Source organism: Miscanthus floridulus, chromosome 9 (genome assembly GCF_019320115.1).
Source record: "Miscanthus floridulus cultivar M001 chromosome 9, ASM1932011v1, whole genome shotgun sequence".
NCBI lineage: Eukaryota > Viridiplantae > Streptophyta > Magnoliopsida > Poales > Poaceae > Miscanthus > Miscanthus floridulus.
This window is the reverse complement of record NC_089588.1, coordinates 77,903,115-77,916,430: the sequence shown is the minus strand read 5'-3', so window position 1 is coordinate 77,916,430 and position 13,316 is coordinate 77,903,115. Positions and strand designations below refer to the sequence as shown.

The following is a 13,316-nucleotide window of genomic DNA, read 5'->3' as shown; positions in this document are numbered from 1 at the left end:
ATTTTTTGCCGCTATGAACTAACTCGACACTGTCCTAGCCTCGCCCACGCCGTCATCTTCCTCCACACCGACGGAAGCTTCTGCCACCCACGTTGCCGTCCGCATCCCTCGTGCCATCCTCTTCTTCAACGCCCGACGCCGTACCTGACGCGCCCTCGTCTTCCTCAACACTGCCGGAGCACCGCGCCGGCTGCGCCCTCGTCTTCCTCATCCACGACACCGACCGTGCCCCTCCTCCTCCTCCCACCACTGAGGCCCTTAGGAGTGCGTGGACAGCTGCTCCCGCACCCCCACGGTGAGTGCTTCGATCACTGCTCCCTATGTGTTTGCTGAAATGCCTGTTAGGTTAGCAGCAACTTTTTGATTAAAGTTCCTTAGTATCATATGCTCTTTGATCCATGGCGAACAATTTTGATTAAAACACTATGTTCAAAGTAGGATTTAAATGAGTTAGTGGTGTTGGAAATTCAAGTTTGAATTTTTGAATATAGTCTACAACTTTGCTTAGTCTACAACATTTTTGTTTGACAACACTATCAACCTAATTTGAATGACATAGCACTATCAAACTAATTTGGTTAGTGCCCATCATGTTTGAATGACAACCTAATTTGATTAAATATATAGGCAACCATGGCATGGTATGTAGTGCATGTTGGTCAAGTGCCATGGATCTATTGAACCTGGGAAGATTGCTATGCTCAAGTCAATTGCTACCCTAGCAATTTGTACAAAAAATACAACACAGAAGCTGAAGCTTTGAGGGCCTACTATAGTCATCTGGCCCACCTTGCAAACCATGGTCAACCGGCCTACTATGGTCCAATAATACAAACCATGGCCATCCACCGGCACTGGAGATTGAAGAGAAGCCACCCACCGGAGATGTGAAGATTAGGAGAATTGCTCCCTGTTCTTGGAAAGATGTCATGCTTTTATTTATGGCTATGGTCATTGCTTTTCTTATTTGGAAGAAGTAGGCTTAGTTTTGTAGAACAGTAGGTGGACTTTGTTGTATGTGGTCAATCAAACAATGAATTTTTTCTAGGTGAACATATGCTATTATTAGACTTTGTTGTATGTGGACTTATTATTAGACTTTGCATTAAACCTCTATTAGTTGATTAATATATATATATATATATATATATATATATATATATAAAATATGAACATATACTATTAGATGTTCGCAGCCAAAATTGACCACTATCGTGTTATAGCCATGACTGGTCGTCGCAAGTTACCCTGTTGCCAAAGAACCGATCGGGAACAAGAAGAGGCTAATATCGCTGGGACGGAAGAGCCGCAAGATGCAAAAATCGTTGACGTTGTCAATTAGCGCGGTGATGACGAGCAGCCATGGACCCCGACCGGCCTGCTCGAGCTGGGTCAAGATGACCAAGATGGCCAGGTAACTTAGGTATCATGTGCCTATGTAGCAACACATGCTAATCAATTGAGAGGGTCATAGCTTACTTGGTGTCTCTAGTAGCAGCCTCTGGGGGCCGAGGAGCCGGAGGGTTCGGGTAGCGGGAAGGGCAGATCTAAGCGAGGCATGTCAAAGCTTACTACTAGTAGGGATGCACACTGACACATCATTGAGTTCGATGAATTCGGGGATCCGCTCGAACCGCCTATAGCTTTGACCAAATACAAGACTATCATCGGGTTACTTGTAAGGGACTTTATCCCAATTAAGTATAGGAAGTGGATTGGGAAAGATGATGACCCTTGGAGGGTTCTCGAAAGTGAGAATGATTACATATGGGATATCAAGATCCTAGAGTATTTCACTTTCTCAGCGGAGTATGACAAGGAGCTAGTCAAGAAAAAAGCAAAAGAAACCATGGGGACATGCTTCAAGACTTTCAAGGGGAAATTGTACAGGGAATTCATCCTCAAAAATAAAGAGCCAGATTTCGATGGTGAACATTACACCAAGCAGAAGGAGTTTTGGCATGATTTCAAGCAATACAAGTTATCTGATGACTACTTGGAACTGAGCAGGAAGAATAAGGCGAACTCAGAGAAAGCGATGAATCCTCATCATCTTGGCTCTCATGGCTACGCTAGAAAGATGCCAGAATTTGTAGCAGAACGTGAAAAGATGGAATGCCTCGCTGAGCAAGGCGTTGAGGTTGAGACCGCCAAATGGGAGCCAACATCGGTAATATACTATATGGGGAGGAAGGTACGCCACGCCGAGGACGGGAGCTTCAGCTCCACAAATCAACCCATGAACAACCTCATCTAGAGGATATCCAAGGTAACTTTGGAGGTGATATAAGGGACTCACACTTCTAATAGGGAGAAAGACGTGCTCACCCAAGCAGTCGAAAACAAGGAGCACCTCGGTTGCACTAGAGGAACCGGTGTTGTTCCTTGGAAGCTAGCATTCCAGGAAGAATCTCACACTTACCAGAGCCGCTCGAGGGCTAGAGTGGAACAGGAGGCAGAGTGTTTGAGGCGAATACAACAGATGGAAGATAGAATGGACAAATGGATTGAGACTGCCGTTGAAGCACGAGTCAAGCAAATTTTGGAGTCCAGGCAATCAGAGATACCACAAGACCCTACTCCTACTACCTTTAGCCCATAGTTTAGGGGTCGCAGCAGCTGCGGATCGACCCCGCTCGATGAAGAAGAAGCGAATGGGCCTCATCCGTTGGACGACATCACTGAACCTGTTAATGTCAGGTTGTACATCCACCAACAATGGACAAAAGATAAGGTGGTGCTCGGCCAGGCCTGGCCTATAGGAGACGGGACCATTAATAGCCGCCCAATTCCACCGGGGTACGCTCAGGTCACAATTGATAGAATAATGGATAAGAAGTATAACAAGATACACATTGAGTACCCCGTAGCCGAAGATAGGTTGAAACTTGGTCAAAACAAGGGCTCTCAAGTGGCATGGCGCAAGTGCTTCATTAAGCTTGACCACCAATTGTCCTCGGATGATGAGGATGACTATGAGTCTTCGCCCACCCGCGATGATCACTCACCATCTCCCAATAGAGATCACTCCCCTCCTCATCCCATGCCATCACCCCTGAGAAGACAGAGGTCTCCTTCTATTCCTCATAAGCATCCATCTTCATCAGCCTAGAGAAAAGAGAAGACTCCTCCTCCTCCTTCTCCTCCATCTTCATCAGCCCTAGGAAAATAGAATTCTCGTAGTCGTGCTCCTCCTCCTCCTCCTCCTCGTCCCGGGAAAACAAGATCACAGTCACATAAAAGGTCTTTGGATTCGGTCACTAATGCTCCCACAGTGGACCAACAAAAAAACAAAAGGTCGTTCAGTGGCAGCATTACAAACTTGATGGAAGCAAAATTTACAACAAACATCAGCAAGGAAGATTGTGTTAGTTTTCTAAATCTATGTGCCTCACTTCCTGAGAAGTTGAGAAAGACCGAATTCGAAAGGCAAACATAGAAGAAGTACGCTACAACAATAGCCGACGAAATACATAATGAAGATTTGAGGAATATACAGAAGTACGTCGAAGACAACCCCAGATTAACCATGGAACATGCCGCTAACATCTATTATGATGTAAAAGGGACGGGAACACGAACAATAAAGTATCAAAGAGGCGATCCTTTGGTTCCCGATCATGAGGTTAATAAATTGACAACATTTATGCGTCAATTGCATGAATACTACATGGCTCAGGCAACAGAGACGGAGGAGTTTGGTTTTGAGGTTATTATCCGTAATCCTTTGGTTTTTCATTATGTTGAAGAAGAGAAGTTTGATGTCGAGTGGGAGTGCTTGTTCCAGCTATACCAGAGACGCTCTCTCGATTCACAGATATTGATGTTGTGGACTATGTAAGTACCCTACACGCACGCTATTATAATTAACTATTCTCTCGAGATATAAATTGTTAACTTTTGAGCACTTCTTATGATTTTATGTAGGTGTATAGCAAAATTTTGCGCACTAAAAGGCAGATGGGATCACATAGGCTTCTTGGACCCCAACCGAGTCAATGAGAAAACATGCAAAGGCCTCAATGGATGTGACGTGGAAGACCTAAAACTGAGATTGATTGCTATTTTCGATGAATTAGTGATGCACAAGAAAACCCACATACTTCTAACCTACAATTGCGAGTATGTGTTCTTGGCTTTTATTTTTATGCTTCTTTTTTCATTAAGATTATTTGATAATTACGATTCTGTGATTGCAGCGACCATTTCGTCTTCATCGTGGTCAATCTTCAAAATTAGATCGAGGTGTGGGACTCGAAGAAAAAACTATTTAAATGTCTAGATCCACTGGTTGAAGTGCTGAATTAGTAAGCGATCCTATTAACATATTATTTTCTAATCACACATAACGCTTTCTAATATTTTCCCTTTTAATGTGACACAGTGTCTGGACAAGACATTTCGGTGGGACGGACGTCCCATTCAAGGTTGTCGAAATGGTGGGGAGGTACCTAAAATAGCCGGCAAGAAACAATGAATGCTGGTTCTATGTGATGTGGGCAATGCTTCGCTACATCAGCAGAAAATCAGATGATGTAGATAAATTGGTGTGTATAATCTTCATTTCTTTTATGTCTTTAATAATTCAACATAACGATTTCCTGATTCCTCTTTGGATACCATCTTTTTTGAACGACAGCGCAAGAAATATGAACATAAAAGGCTCTTAGACATGGAGTTCATCGCAGTGCAATCGGAGCTGGCTAAATTCATCTTAGCCGAGGTATTGGGAAAAAAGGGAACTTTTTCCATTGCAAAATCCGTGAAGTTCAAGGATCAGTATGGGCCAGAGCGAATCGCTAGACTATTGTAAGAAGTCTGAGAAGCATGCTTCATGTTATCGAATAATTTTTTTTATTTTGAGGGATCGAGATCTTCATAAGAACATTTGAACTGTAACTGTAACATTTGTAATGTTTAATGTTGATGGACCTGTTGTCTACGTAGTATATATAAAGCGAAACCCGATTCAATGAAAAAAAAATAAATTAAAATAAATTACAAAACAATAAAATACGAACGAGACATCACTGCCGGTTGGCACAAAGCCGGCAGTAATTGCCAAGATGGCACTGCCGGCTTAAACCTCAAACCGACAGTGATGGTCAAGCCAACACTGCCGACTTGCTGCTTAAATTGACAGTGTTGTTTGAGCCATCACTGTCGGCTTTGTGTTCAAACTGACAATGTTGCTCGAGCCGTCACTGCCGGGTCATGTCTCCAACCGACAGTGTTGCCTGAACCAACATTGCCGGGTTGCGTCCTGAACCGGCAGTGCTTGATACCATAACACCGCCGGCTAAATATAAGAACCGACTGTGATGTTTGAGGTTACACTGTTGGGTCGTGTGATGAACCGGCAGTGTTGGATCAACTCAACTCTGCCGGGTTGTGTCCCAATCCGACAGTGAAGTTGCAAAACACTGCCGGTTATAAAAACCGACAGTGATAGCAAACCCCTAACACTGTCGGTTTGGTACTGCTGGTTCAGAATCCAGCAGTGAAGTGAGGTTTTGAACCGGCGGTATTCTGCTGATATGGGGTATTGTCATGCGCCACCGCCGGCCGTGTACCTGCTCGACTTCGTGTGCTACAAGCCCGGGCCGGCACCGCGGCAGCAGTATCCAGAGGCTTGGACAACTTGTTAAGTGATGGCGGTGGAGGCAACGGCAGGGCGCTCTTGAACGGCGACCTGGCAAAGGACGAGAAATCACGCTTGGGTTCCTTCCGTCGAGAGGCCTCCACAAATCCTTCCTACAACAGAGCCAAGGTATACACAATATCTAGTGTTTAGGGACAATGAACGACAATGACAACTCGAAAGTCGTCGTGCAAGCTACCGACAGAGCGGATAGTGTAATACAAAGCATCAATGGAGGAATTGTATGAAGCTAGGTGATTAGCAAGTTCAGCGAAACGGTCCACATAATCCTTTACAGTGGACACCTGCAAGATATGGAATATTTTGCGGATCAACAACTGGTGCTGGTCACGCCCAAAACGTTCATGAACCATTGTGCAAAAGGTAGGCCAATCACCGTGTTTGAGTTGGGCTTTGACTGACTGAACCCAGGGGGCAGCGGCATCAGGGCAATGCAAACTTGCGACGCGAACCCACACAACAGTATCAACAAGTACATCTCAAAATAGGATTCAGCATGGGAAATCCACTGACGTATATTTTCCCCGTCAAATGTAGGGAAGTTCAACTTGGGTAATTGGCCCATAGGCCAAGAGTGCGGATCACGTGGCTTGTTGCGTGATTGACACAAATCATAAGCACTGCCATGAAATTGAGCGATCAGAGGGCGCAGAGGGCATACCCTTGACCCGGGAATGAGTCAGGGTTGTGACAACCCCAAACCCACTCTCCCGGTGGCGGTTGTCGTTGCAGTGTCCAATTGGCCGAACAACCATGGCGTCAGTAGTGGGCACTGATCGGCCTGCTCTAGAGATGGTGCAGTGGCATGGGGATGATGCCCGATGGAGTGTTGGAGTGCTCCCGCACGGTTCGGTCCCAATGTTTATTGAGTTTGCCGACCTCTGGGCGCAAGTCGTCGACGAGACCCTTCGCCACAAGGCGCCACGAAGCTAGGGAGGTTGTCACCTTCTCGACAGCTTGAAGACGGTCGTCATGACGGCGCTCTGTCGGTGATGCACGCGTCTTGGCGAAGCTCGGAGTCAGTGATATGACGCTCGACGTTGACCTCGGTCTCGGCGAAACACTTGTCGAGGCGCTCATCTTGCTCGTCAAAGAGCCGCTTCATTGCGTCCAGCAACAGCTTGGGCTCCGGATTTATGGCGCCGAGTCGCTTCTGGTGACGAGTGTGGTGATGGTGGGGTGGGAGAGGTAGTGGTGCTGGCACACGATCCATAGTGCGCAAAAGCTCCGCGAACAGATTGAAGTGTTTGAGAATTACAGGAATTCACCAGTGAGGAAAATTCTCCATGACGGGACCTCGATCAGACCCGAGACGGTGATCCATCGATCACGGGAGAGGAGAATTGGGATCGGACGCGAGGAGAATCCATAGTCTCAGATGTTAGAGGATTGGATCGGAGTTGGGGAAGAAGAGGAGGACGAGCAAGACAGGGGACCACGCAAGTGGCAGATACCAGGATTATCAGAGTACAGAGTTCACTACTACATGAATCAATTTGCGCAGCGTGGCCAAAATGGGCTCCGTGGCGGGCACCTCTTTTGCCCGCCATGGTTAACCGGTGGCCGGCCAGCGAGGCCGGCCACCGAGGCGCCCGCTGCGGGAAAAGGGTTTACCGCGGCGGGCCACCTTACTTGCCCGCCGCAGGAAATCATTATTTACCACGGCGGGTGGTATGAATCGTCGCCGCGGTTAATACGATTTACCGTGGCGGGGTCTTTAAACTGCCCGCCGCGGTAAAGAGTTGATTTACCGAGGCAGACACTTTATCTTGCCCGCCGCGGTAAAGCCTGTACAAATACACAGCACCACCCCTTCATCTTCTCCACGGGTCTTCCTCTCTCAAACTCAGGGGGAGGCTTTGCCCTAAAATTTGAGGAAACTTTTGATTTGAGTTGAAGGGCTTGGATTTGAGGGAGGAGGACATCATAAGAGGTTCATAAAGGCTCTCCCTCTCTCCTTCCATCCTCTCTCTATTTCCATCACCTTGAGTTCTCTCTAGATCTAGATCTAGATCAATTTTAATGGAAAAAATGATGATCGAGGATCGCCCAAGGCACCCCGTCGATGACATTCGGGAACCCATGTGCGTCCACCTCATGATCCCGTTCGGCAGGGCGAAAAAGCTGACCATGGGTGAGGGTTACATGCACCCCAAAGAAGATATCAAAGATTTCAACCAAGACCAGATCCCTACCAACTATGCTGTCGTGATACTTACATGGTATGCGACCGAATATGAAGAATTTGAAATGGAATATCGAATTGTAGAAGGGGTAATGATCCTTGGAGCTGCCATGGGTTCCGAAGTCCTATGGAACAAGGACGACATAGAGATCATTCTCTCGACGCCGACTTCTACGCCGACGGCGACACCAGCATCACAACCATCCGTTGCCGGATCTTGTCCCCTCGATGATCCGGATCACGGCGACGGCGATGACGAAGGCAATGGCGGGGATGACAAGGGAAGGAACTCACCCCGAGGTACAAGCCCTCACCCTCGTTCTCCTCCTCCAACAACAAGTCCACCTCCACCTCCCGGTAGTCCGTCTAAGGGCACGAGCAAAGGACCAGGAGGCATGGAGGAACCGGGGGCAAAGACACTGCCTGCTGCCATTGCGAGCACAAGCCACTGTCCTCCACCGCCGGCGAAGACTAAAGGCGACCAAGGGTAGCTCACATACTCACTTGAGTTCGAAAGGTATGGTAGCGGTGAGCATAATTTGCTAATAACTTTTCTTTGCCATAATATGGTACTAACATTTCTATCCCAGGCCGAGATCACCTTTCCATCTATTTCCTGAATCGGATGACTGCCCCGGTCATTACGAGCATGGGAAGTTCATGATAACCAAGGCCCAGCTCGTCGACGAGGAAAGGTGGGAGACAAGGAGGTTTCATCTCTGGTACATGGAAGCGGCAAAAGCTGGCCTGCATGGTTTTCTAGTCAAGGTTGTGGCGGAGTACTTCCACTTGCCCCACAACGATGTAGAGCTCCCCGTGGTTTTCCACGACATGTACAGACTACTGCGGGAACAAGACCTTGACATTGCCCAAGTCACCTTGTTCTCTATGTAAGTGATGAATTGTGAGTTTCACATATCACCTGCCTTTGAATCGGTCAAGACTACTTATATATGCCACGATGGCTTGTCCTTGCAGGTTGATGGCCTATATATCCAAGGAACTAAAACTTGATGTTATCTATCTATCTCCAATGCATATTGCTCAAAGAATCATCATTGGTTACCACCTAGATGACAATCATCCAACCATGAAAGACTTGACCAAGCGACAGAGAGAGACGCACAGGAAGAAACTGATGGACAATGAGAAGTTGAACATTTCAAGGTACATACTAGGAGCAATGAAGAAGATCAGGGGAAATGGGTGTATCCTAGCTGCCTACCACTTTGGGTAAGTCGAAGACATGCCTGTAGAGATAAGTGGGTAGCTAGCTAGTATTATTATTTCTCGTCGTAACCTATATTTTGTTTCAATGGCGCAGCCAAGGCCTCGAGGGTCACTGGGTTGCATTTATCATCTACCCTCAGGATGGCAGGGCCTGCGTATTTGATTCGTTGACAGTGCCAAACTTAAAAGGGTACAAGGCCTTTGAAGATTGCCTCAGAGTGTAAGTGACTGAACTATCTTCTCATATGCGTTCTAATGCCCTGCCTAATACTAGTACATTTCGTATAACGCTTATAAGGAGTACGTGAAGGATCCTGAATGCTATGATCGAAGAATAGAGAATTTAAGGCTAAGCATAAGAACCGCATCAAAATCAGACGCAACTTTCCGGTAAGTATTTTAAAGGTTTAATTGTGCTTTCCGTTCATATGCGTTCTAATGCCTGTGTTGTAATGCTTGTGTATCGATCATGCAGTGTGCCAAACAAACGGTAGGATCACAAACCTGTAGCTTCTATGCCTGTGAGTTCCTGAGGGCGTGCAAGCAGTACAACAGCAATTGGAGGGTGCTCAAGAATGGATTGAACTGGTGGAGAGACGTGCAGAACACCCAACACTCCTTCAAGCAGACAAAGGCGAACATATGTAAGTTTGTCTTAGACAAATGCGTGCTTGAAGGGGGCACGTTCTTCAATGAGAACAGCCCGCTAGCGATTTTATCGGAGTACGAGAGGCTGAGGAAATGGCCCACGATGATGCGTCCGCAGGATTACTCCTTAGCGCATGTATAACGACTTTAATATGTAAATGTAATGAATTAACGATGACAAGAACGACTAAGTGAATGTATATATATGTATATTATATCATGTGTAATGCTTGCATACTTTTTAAGTTTAATCTGTGAAATTTGGATGTGATTTGAATTTGAATTTATATGTCTGCTGTATTTTTTTTAATTCAAGAAATAATTTACCGAGGCGGGCAAATAATAAAGCCCGCCACGGCTAATAAACATAACCACGGCGGGCTACAAAAGGTATCCGCCGCGGTAAAATAATTTACCGCGGCGGGCACGTTACACCGCCCGCCGCGGTAAATCGGTTAATCGCGGTGGGCAAAGCCGCCCGCCGCAGTTAAGCCACGATTTACCGTGGCCTCTAGACCGCGACGGACGGCTTTGTCCGCCGCGAGAAACCGAAAACGTCCGCCTCCAATAAAGTTTGTGTAGTAGTGGTTGTCATGTTTTCTCTTTCTTATCTTGCCTTCCAAGAAGATCTCTATCCTTTATGCACCCGGCCTAGTTGGTGCTGTCTCAACAGCACAGCTTTTCGGTTGCTTGTTACGCCTGCTCTTCCTGGGGTTCACTTGTTACGCCGGCTTCAGCTTTAGTAGCCTCTGTACGTGTCGCAGTGTCCGTAACAGTACGGTCGCGCTTCAGCGCCATTGGCCATCGCATAATGCCAAAGGCGCACGGCATTTTTACTGATTGTTACTACTACCGTGGACACCCTAGGGACCGAGAGATACTGAGAGAGTCCTGCGGTTCTCTTGACATTTGACAATGAAGTTATATATATACACACACACAGTTACACGCACGTCCACTCTCCACCACCACCTTCCAAACCCGCTCGATCCCCACCTCGCGAGCCTCCTCTCCACGACCACGCCTGCTAGCCTTGTCGAGTGTCGACCCACCTCATCACCACCATGCTGCCGGCCACAATGAGCAGCCAGCCACAGCCAGAAACCACAGCGACCACCAGCGGCACAATCCATAAAGCCCTCCACCGGACATGCAGCCTGAAGCTGTGCTACCACTTGGTCGTTTCCTACGCGCTCTACCTCTTCCTGGCGCCCGTCGCCGCCGCACTCCTGCTCCGCCTCTCCCGCCACTGCAGCCCAGCAGACTCCCTCGCCACGTCCGCGCGCTCCCCGCTTACCGCCAACCCGCCCCTCAACACGGCTGTCCTGGCCCTCGCTGCCGTCCTCGCTACCGTCTACCTCACGCGCCGCCGGCCGGCCGTGTACCTGCTCGACTTCGCGTGCTACAAACCGGGGCCCGACCACGTGGTCACCAGGGAGACCTTCATCCGGCAGGCCGAAGCGAGCGGCGATGTCACCCACGATAACCTGCTGTTTCAGCAGAAGGTCCTTGATCGGTCGGGGCTGGGACCAGCGACATACCTGCCGAAGGCCCTGCTCAACTCGCCGCCCAACCCATGCATGGCGGAGGCCCGCGCCGAGGCCGAGGCCGAGGCCGTCATGTTCGGCACCGTCGACAAGGTGCTCGCCCAGACCGGCGTCGACACTAGGGACATCGGGATCGTCGTTGTGAACTGCGGCCTCTTCAGCCCCATGCCGTCCCTCTCCGCCGTGATCGTCAACCACTACAAGCTCCATCTACATCGCCAAGCGGCTGCTCCAGGTAACCGATTTTTGCCTCGGGAGATCGATGATTTTGAATCCGTGTTCTTTGCATATGCTTCGCGCAGTGCAGTGACTGCAATCCATGCAGCCGTAGCTGCCATTGAATCATTGATGACGATAGCAGCTGCTTGGTGAATGTCCAAGTCCAACTGAGTCGTGTCAGTGTGTGTGATAACTGATAACACTGACCTCAGAACGATGATATACATATGCATGGGTTCGGGGTTCCTGACTGCAGGCGCAACGGAAGTCGGAACACGTACGCGCTGGTGGTGAGCCTGGAGATCCTCTCGCTTAACGGGTACTGGGGAAACAACCGCTCCATGCTCATGTCCAACTGCCTCTTCCGGATGGGCGGCGCGGCGGTGCTCCTGACCAACCGCCGTGCGGAGCGGCGCCGGGCCAAGTACGAGTTGCAGCACACGGTGCGTACGCACCACGGCGCCGACGACCGGGCGTACCGGTGCGTGTTCCAGGAGGAGGACGAGACGGGCCGCGTGGGCGTCGCGCTCTCCAAGGACCTCATGGCCGCGGCCGGCGAGGCACTGCGGACCAACATCACCACGCTGGGCCCGCTGGTGCTTCCCATATCGGAGCAGATCCTGTTCCTGGCGTCCCTCGTCGGCCGCAAGGTGTTCGGCGTTCGGAGCATCCGGCCCTATGTCCGGGACTTCAAGATGGCATTCGAGCACTTCTGCATCCACGCCGGCGGGAGGGCGGTGCTGGACACCATCGAGAAGAGCCTGAACCTCAGCGCCTGGCACATGGAGCCGTCCCGGATGACGCTCTACCGCTGGGGGAACACCTCTAGCAGCTCGCTCTGGTACGAGCTGGCGTACACGGAGGCGCCGGGCCGGGTGCGGCGCAGCCACCGCGCGTGGCAGATCGCGTTTGGTTCTGGGTTCAAGCGCAACAGCGCCGTGGGGCGAGCGCTGCGGAACATCGATCCGGCGAAGGTGAAAGACGGCGGGAATCCATGGTTGGAGGAGATCTGGGTTCCGGTTGAGGTGCCCAAGACAACGACGTAGTTGTCGGTGCGGCGTCGGGTGCGACGACACGAGTCTCGTCGGCCAGGAACTCCAAGACTCTAGGCTGTAGGCGTGTGGCGGTTGCGTAATAATAGGTTTGATAATAACGTATAGGAAGAGCTGATTTGGCATAGAAATAACGACCGCAAAATATATACTAGAAGCATATTCCACACGGTGCTTTGGGAATTGCAGATGATTTAGAATAAAACTAGACTATATATATAATTAGTTTTGCAAAGAAATAAATTATTATAAATCAATGTTATTAGATTGCGTGGCACGTGACGTGGATAATATAATGTTTGCATGTCTTCTGACTGAGTTGCTGGGATTGGAGGCCCCCCACGGTAGGGTGAGCCTGATATAGTTAGAAGTAGTGGTTATATATTAGAGCCTCCTTGTTGTCTTGTCTAGTAGTGTTGTACTTTGCTAGAAAAATTTAATTAGGTTATTCACCTCTCTCTCTCTCTAGTCACTAGTCATCCAAAGATCATTTCACCAGCGACCCAAAAAAAAAAACGTTTCCGAACTAATGTATATACTTCAAGAAAGCTCACATGTACATGTTCTAGGTGAGCTGCTGGGATCACACAATAAGCTAACTACCTCGCACGTTACTGTGAGAGTATCTTAAAAATTAAGATCGTTTTCCATGTATAAGTTAGACCTACATATTCTTGCATCAATTTTTATCAAAATTGGGCATAGTAAAGAAAGAATTCAATAAAAGACTAAAAGAATTACATTGGATTATAAGATGTTGGAACAACAAATCA

General features: G+C 48.6%; 1 protein-coding gene across 1 annotated transcript; it reads left to right on the top strand.

Moving 5' to 3' along the window:
• Nucleotides 1-10,722: 10,722 nt before the first annotated feature.
• Nucleotides 10,723-12,713, top strand: LOC136482207 (3-ketoacyl-CoA synthase 20-like). Its single transcript, XM_066479444.1, has 2 exons — nt 10,723-11,550; nt 11,748-12,713. Exons 1-2 carry the CDS (start codon nt 10,790-10,792, stop codon nt 12,535-12,537), a joined length of 1,551 nt encoding a protein of 516 aa, XP_066335541.1. The 5' UTR covers nt 10,723-10,789; the 3' UTR covers nt 12,538-12,713.
• Nucleotides 12,714-13,316: the final 603 nt, after the last annotated feature.

Bases quoted from the DNA above. Each gene is read 5' to 3' on its own strand.
- LOC136482207 (XM_066479444.1), top strand. From the start codon at position 10,790: ATGCTGCCGGCCACAATGAGCAGCCAGCCACAGCCAGAAACCACAGCG. The intron at 11,551-11,747 runs GTTCTTTGCATA...TCCTGACTGCAG, and splicing joins ATCGATGATTTTGAATCCGT to GCGCAACGGAAGTCGGAACA.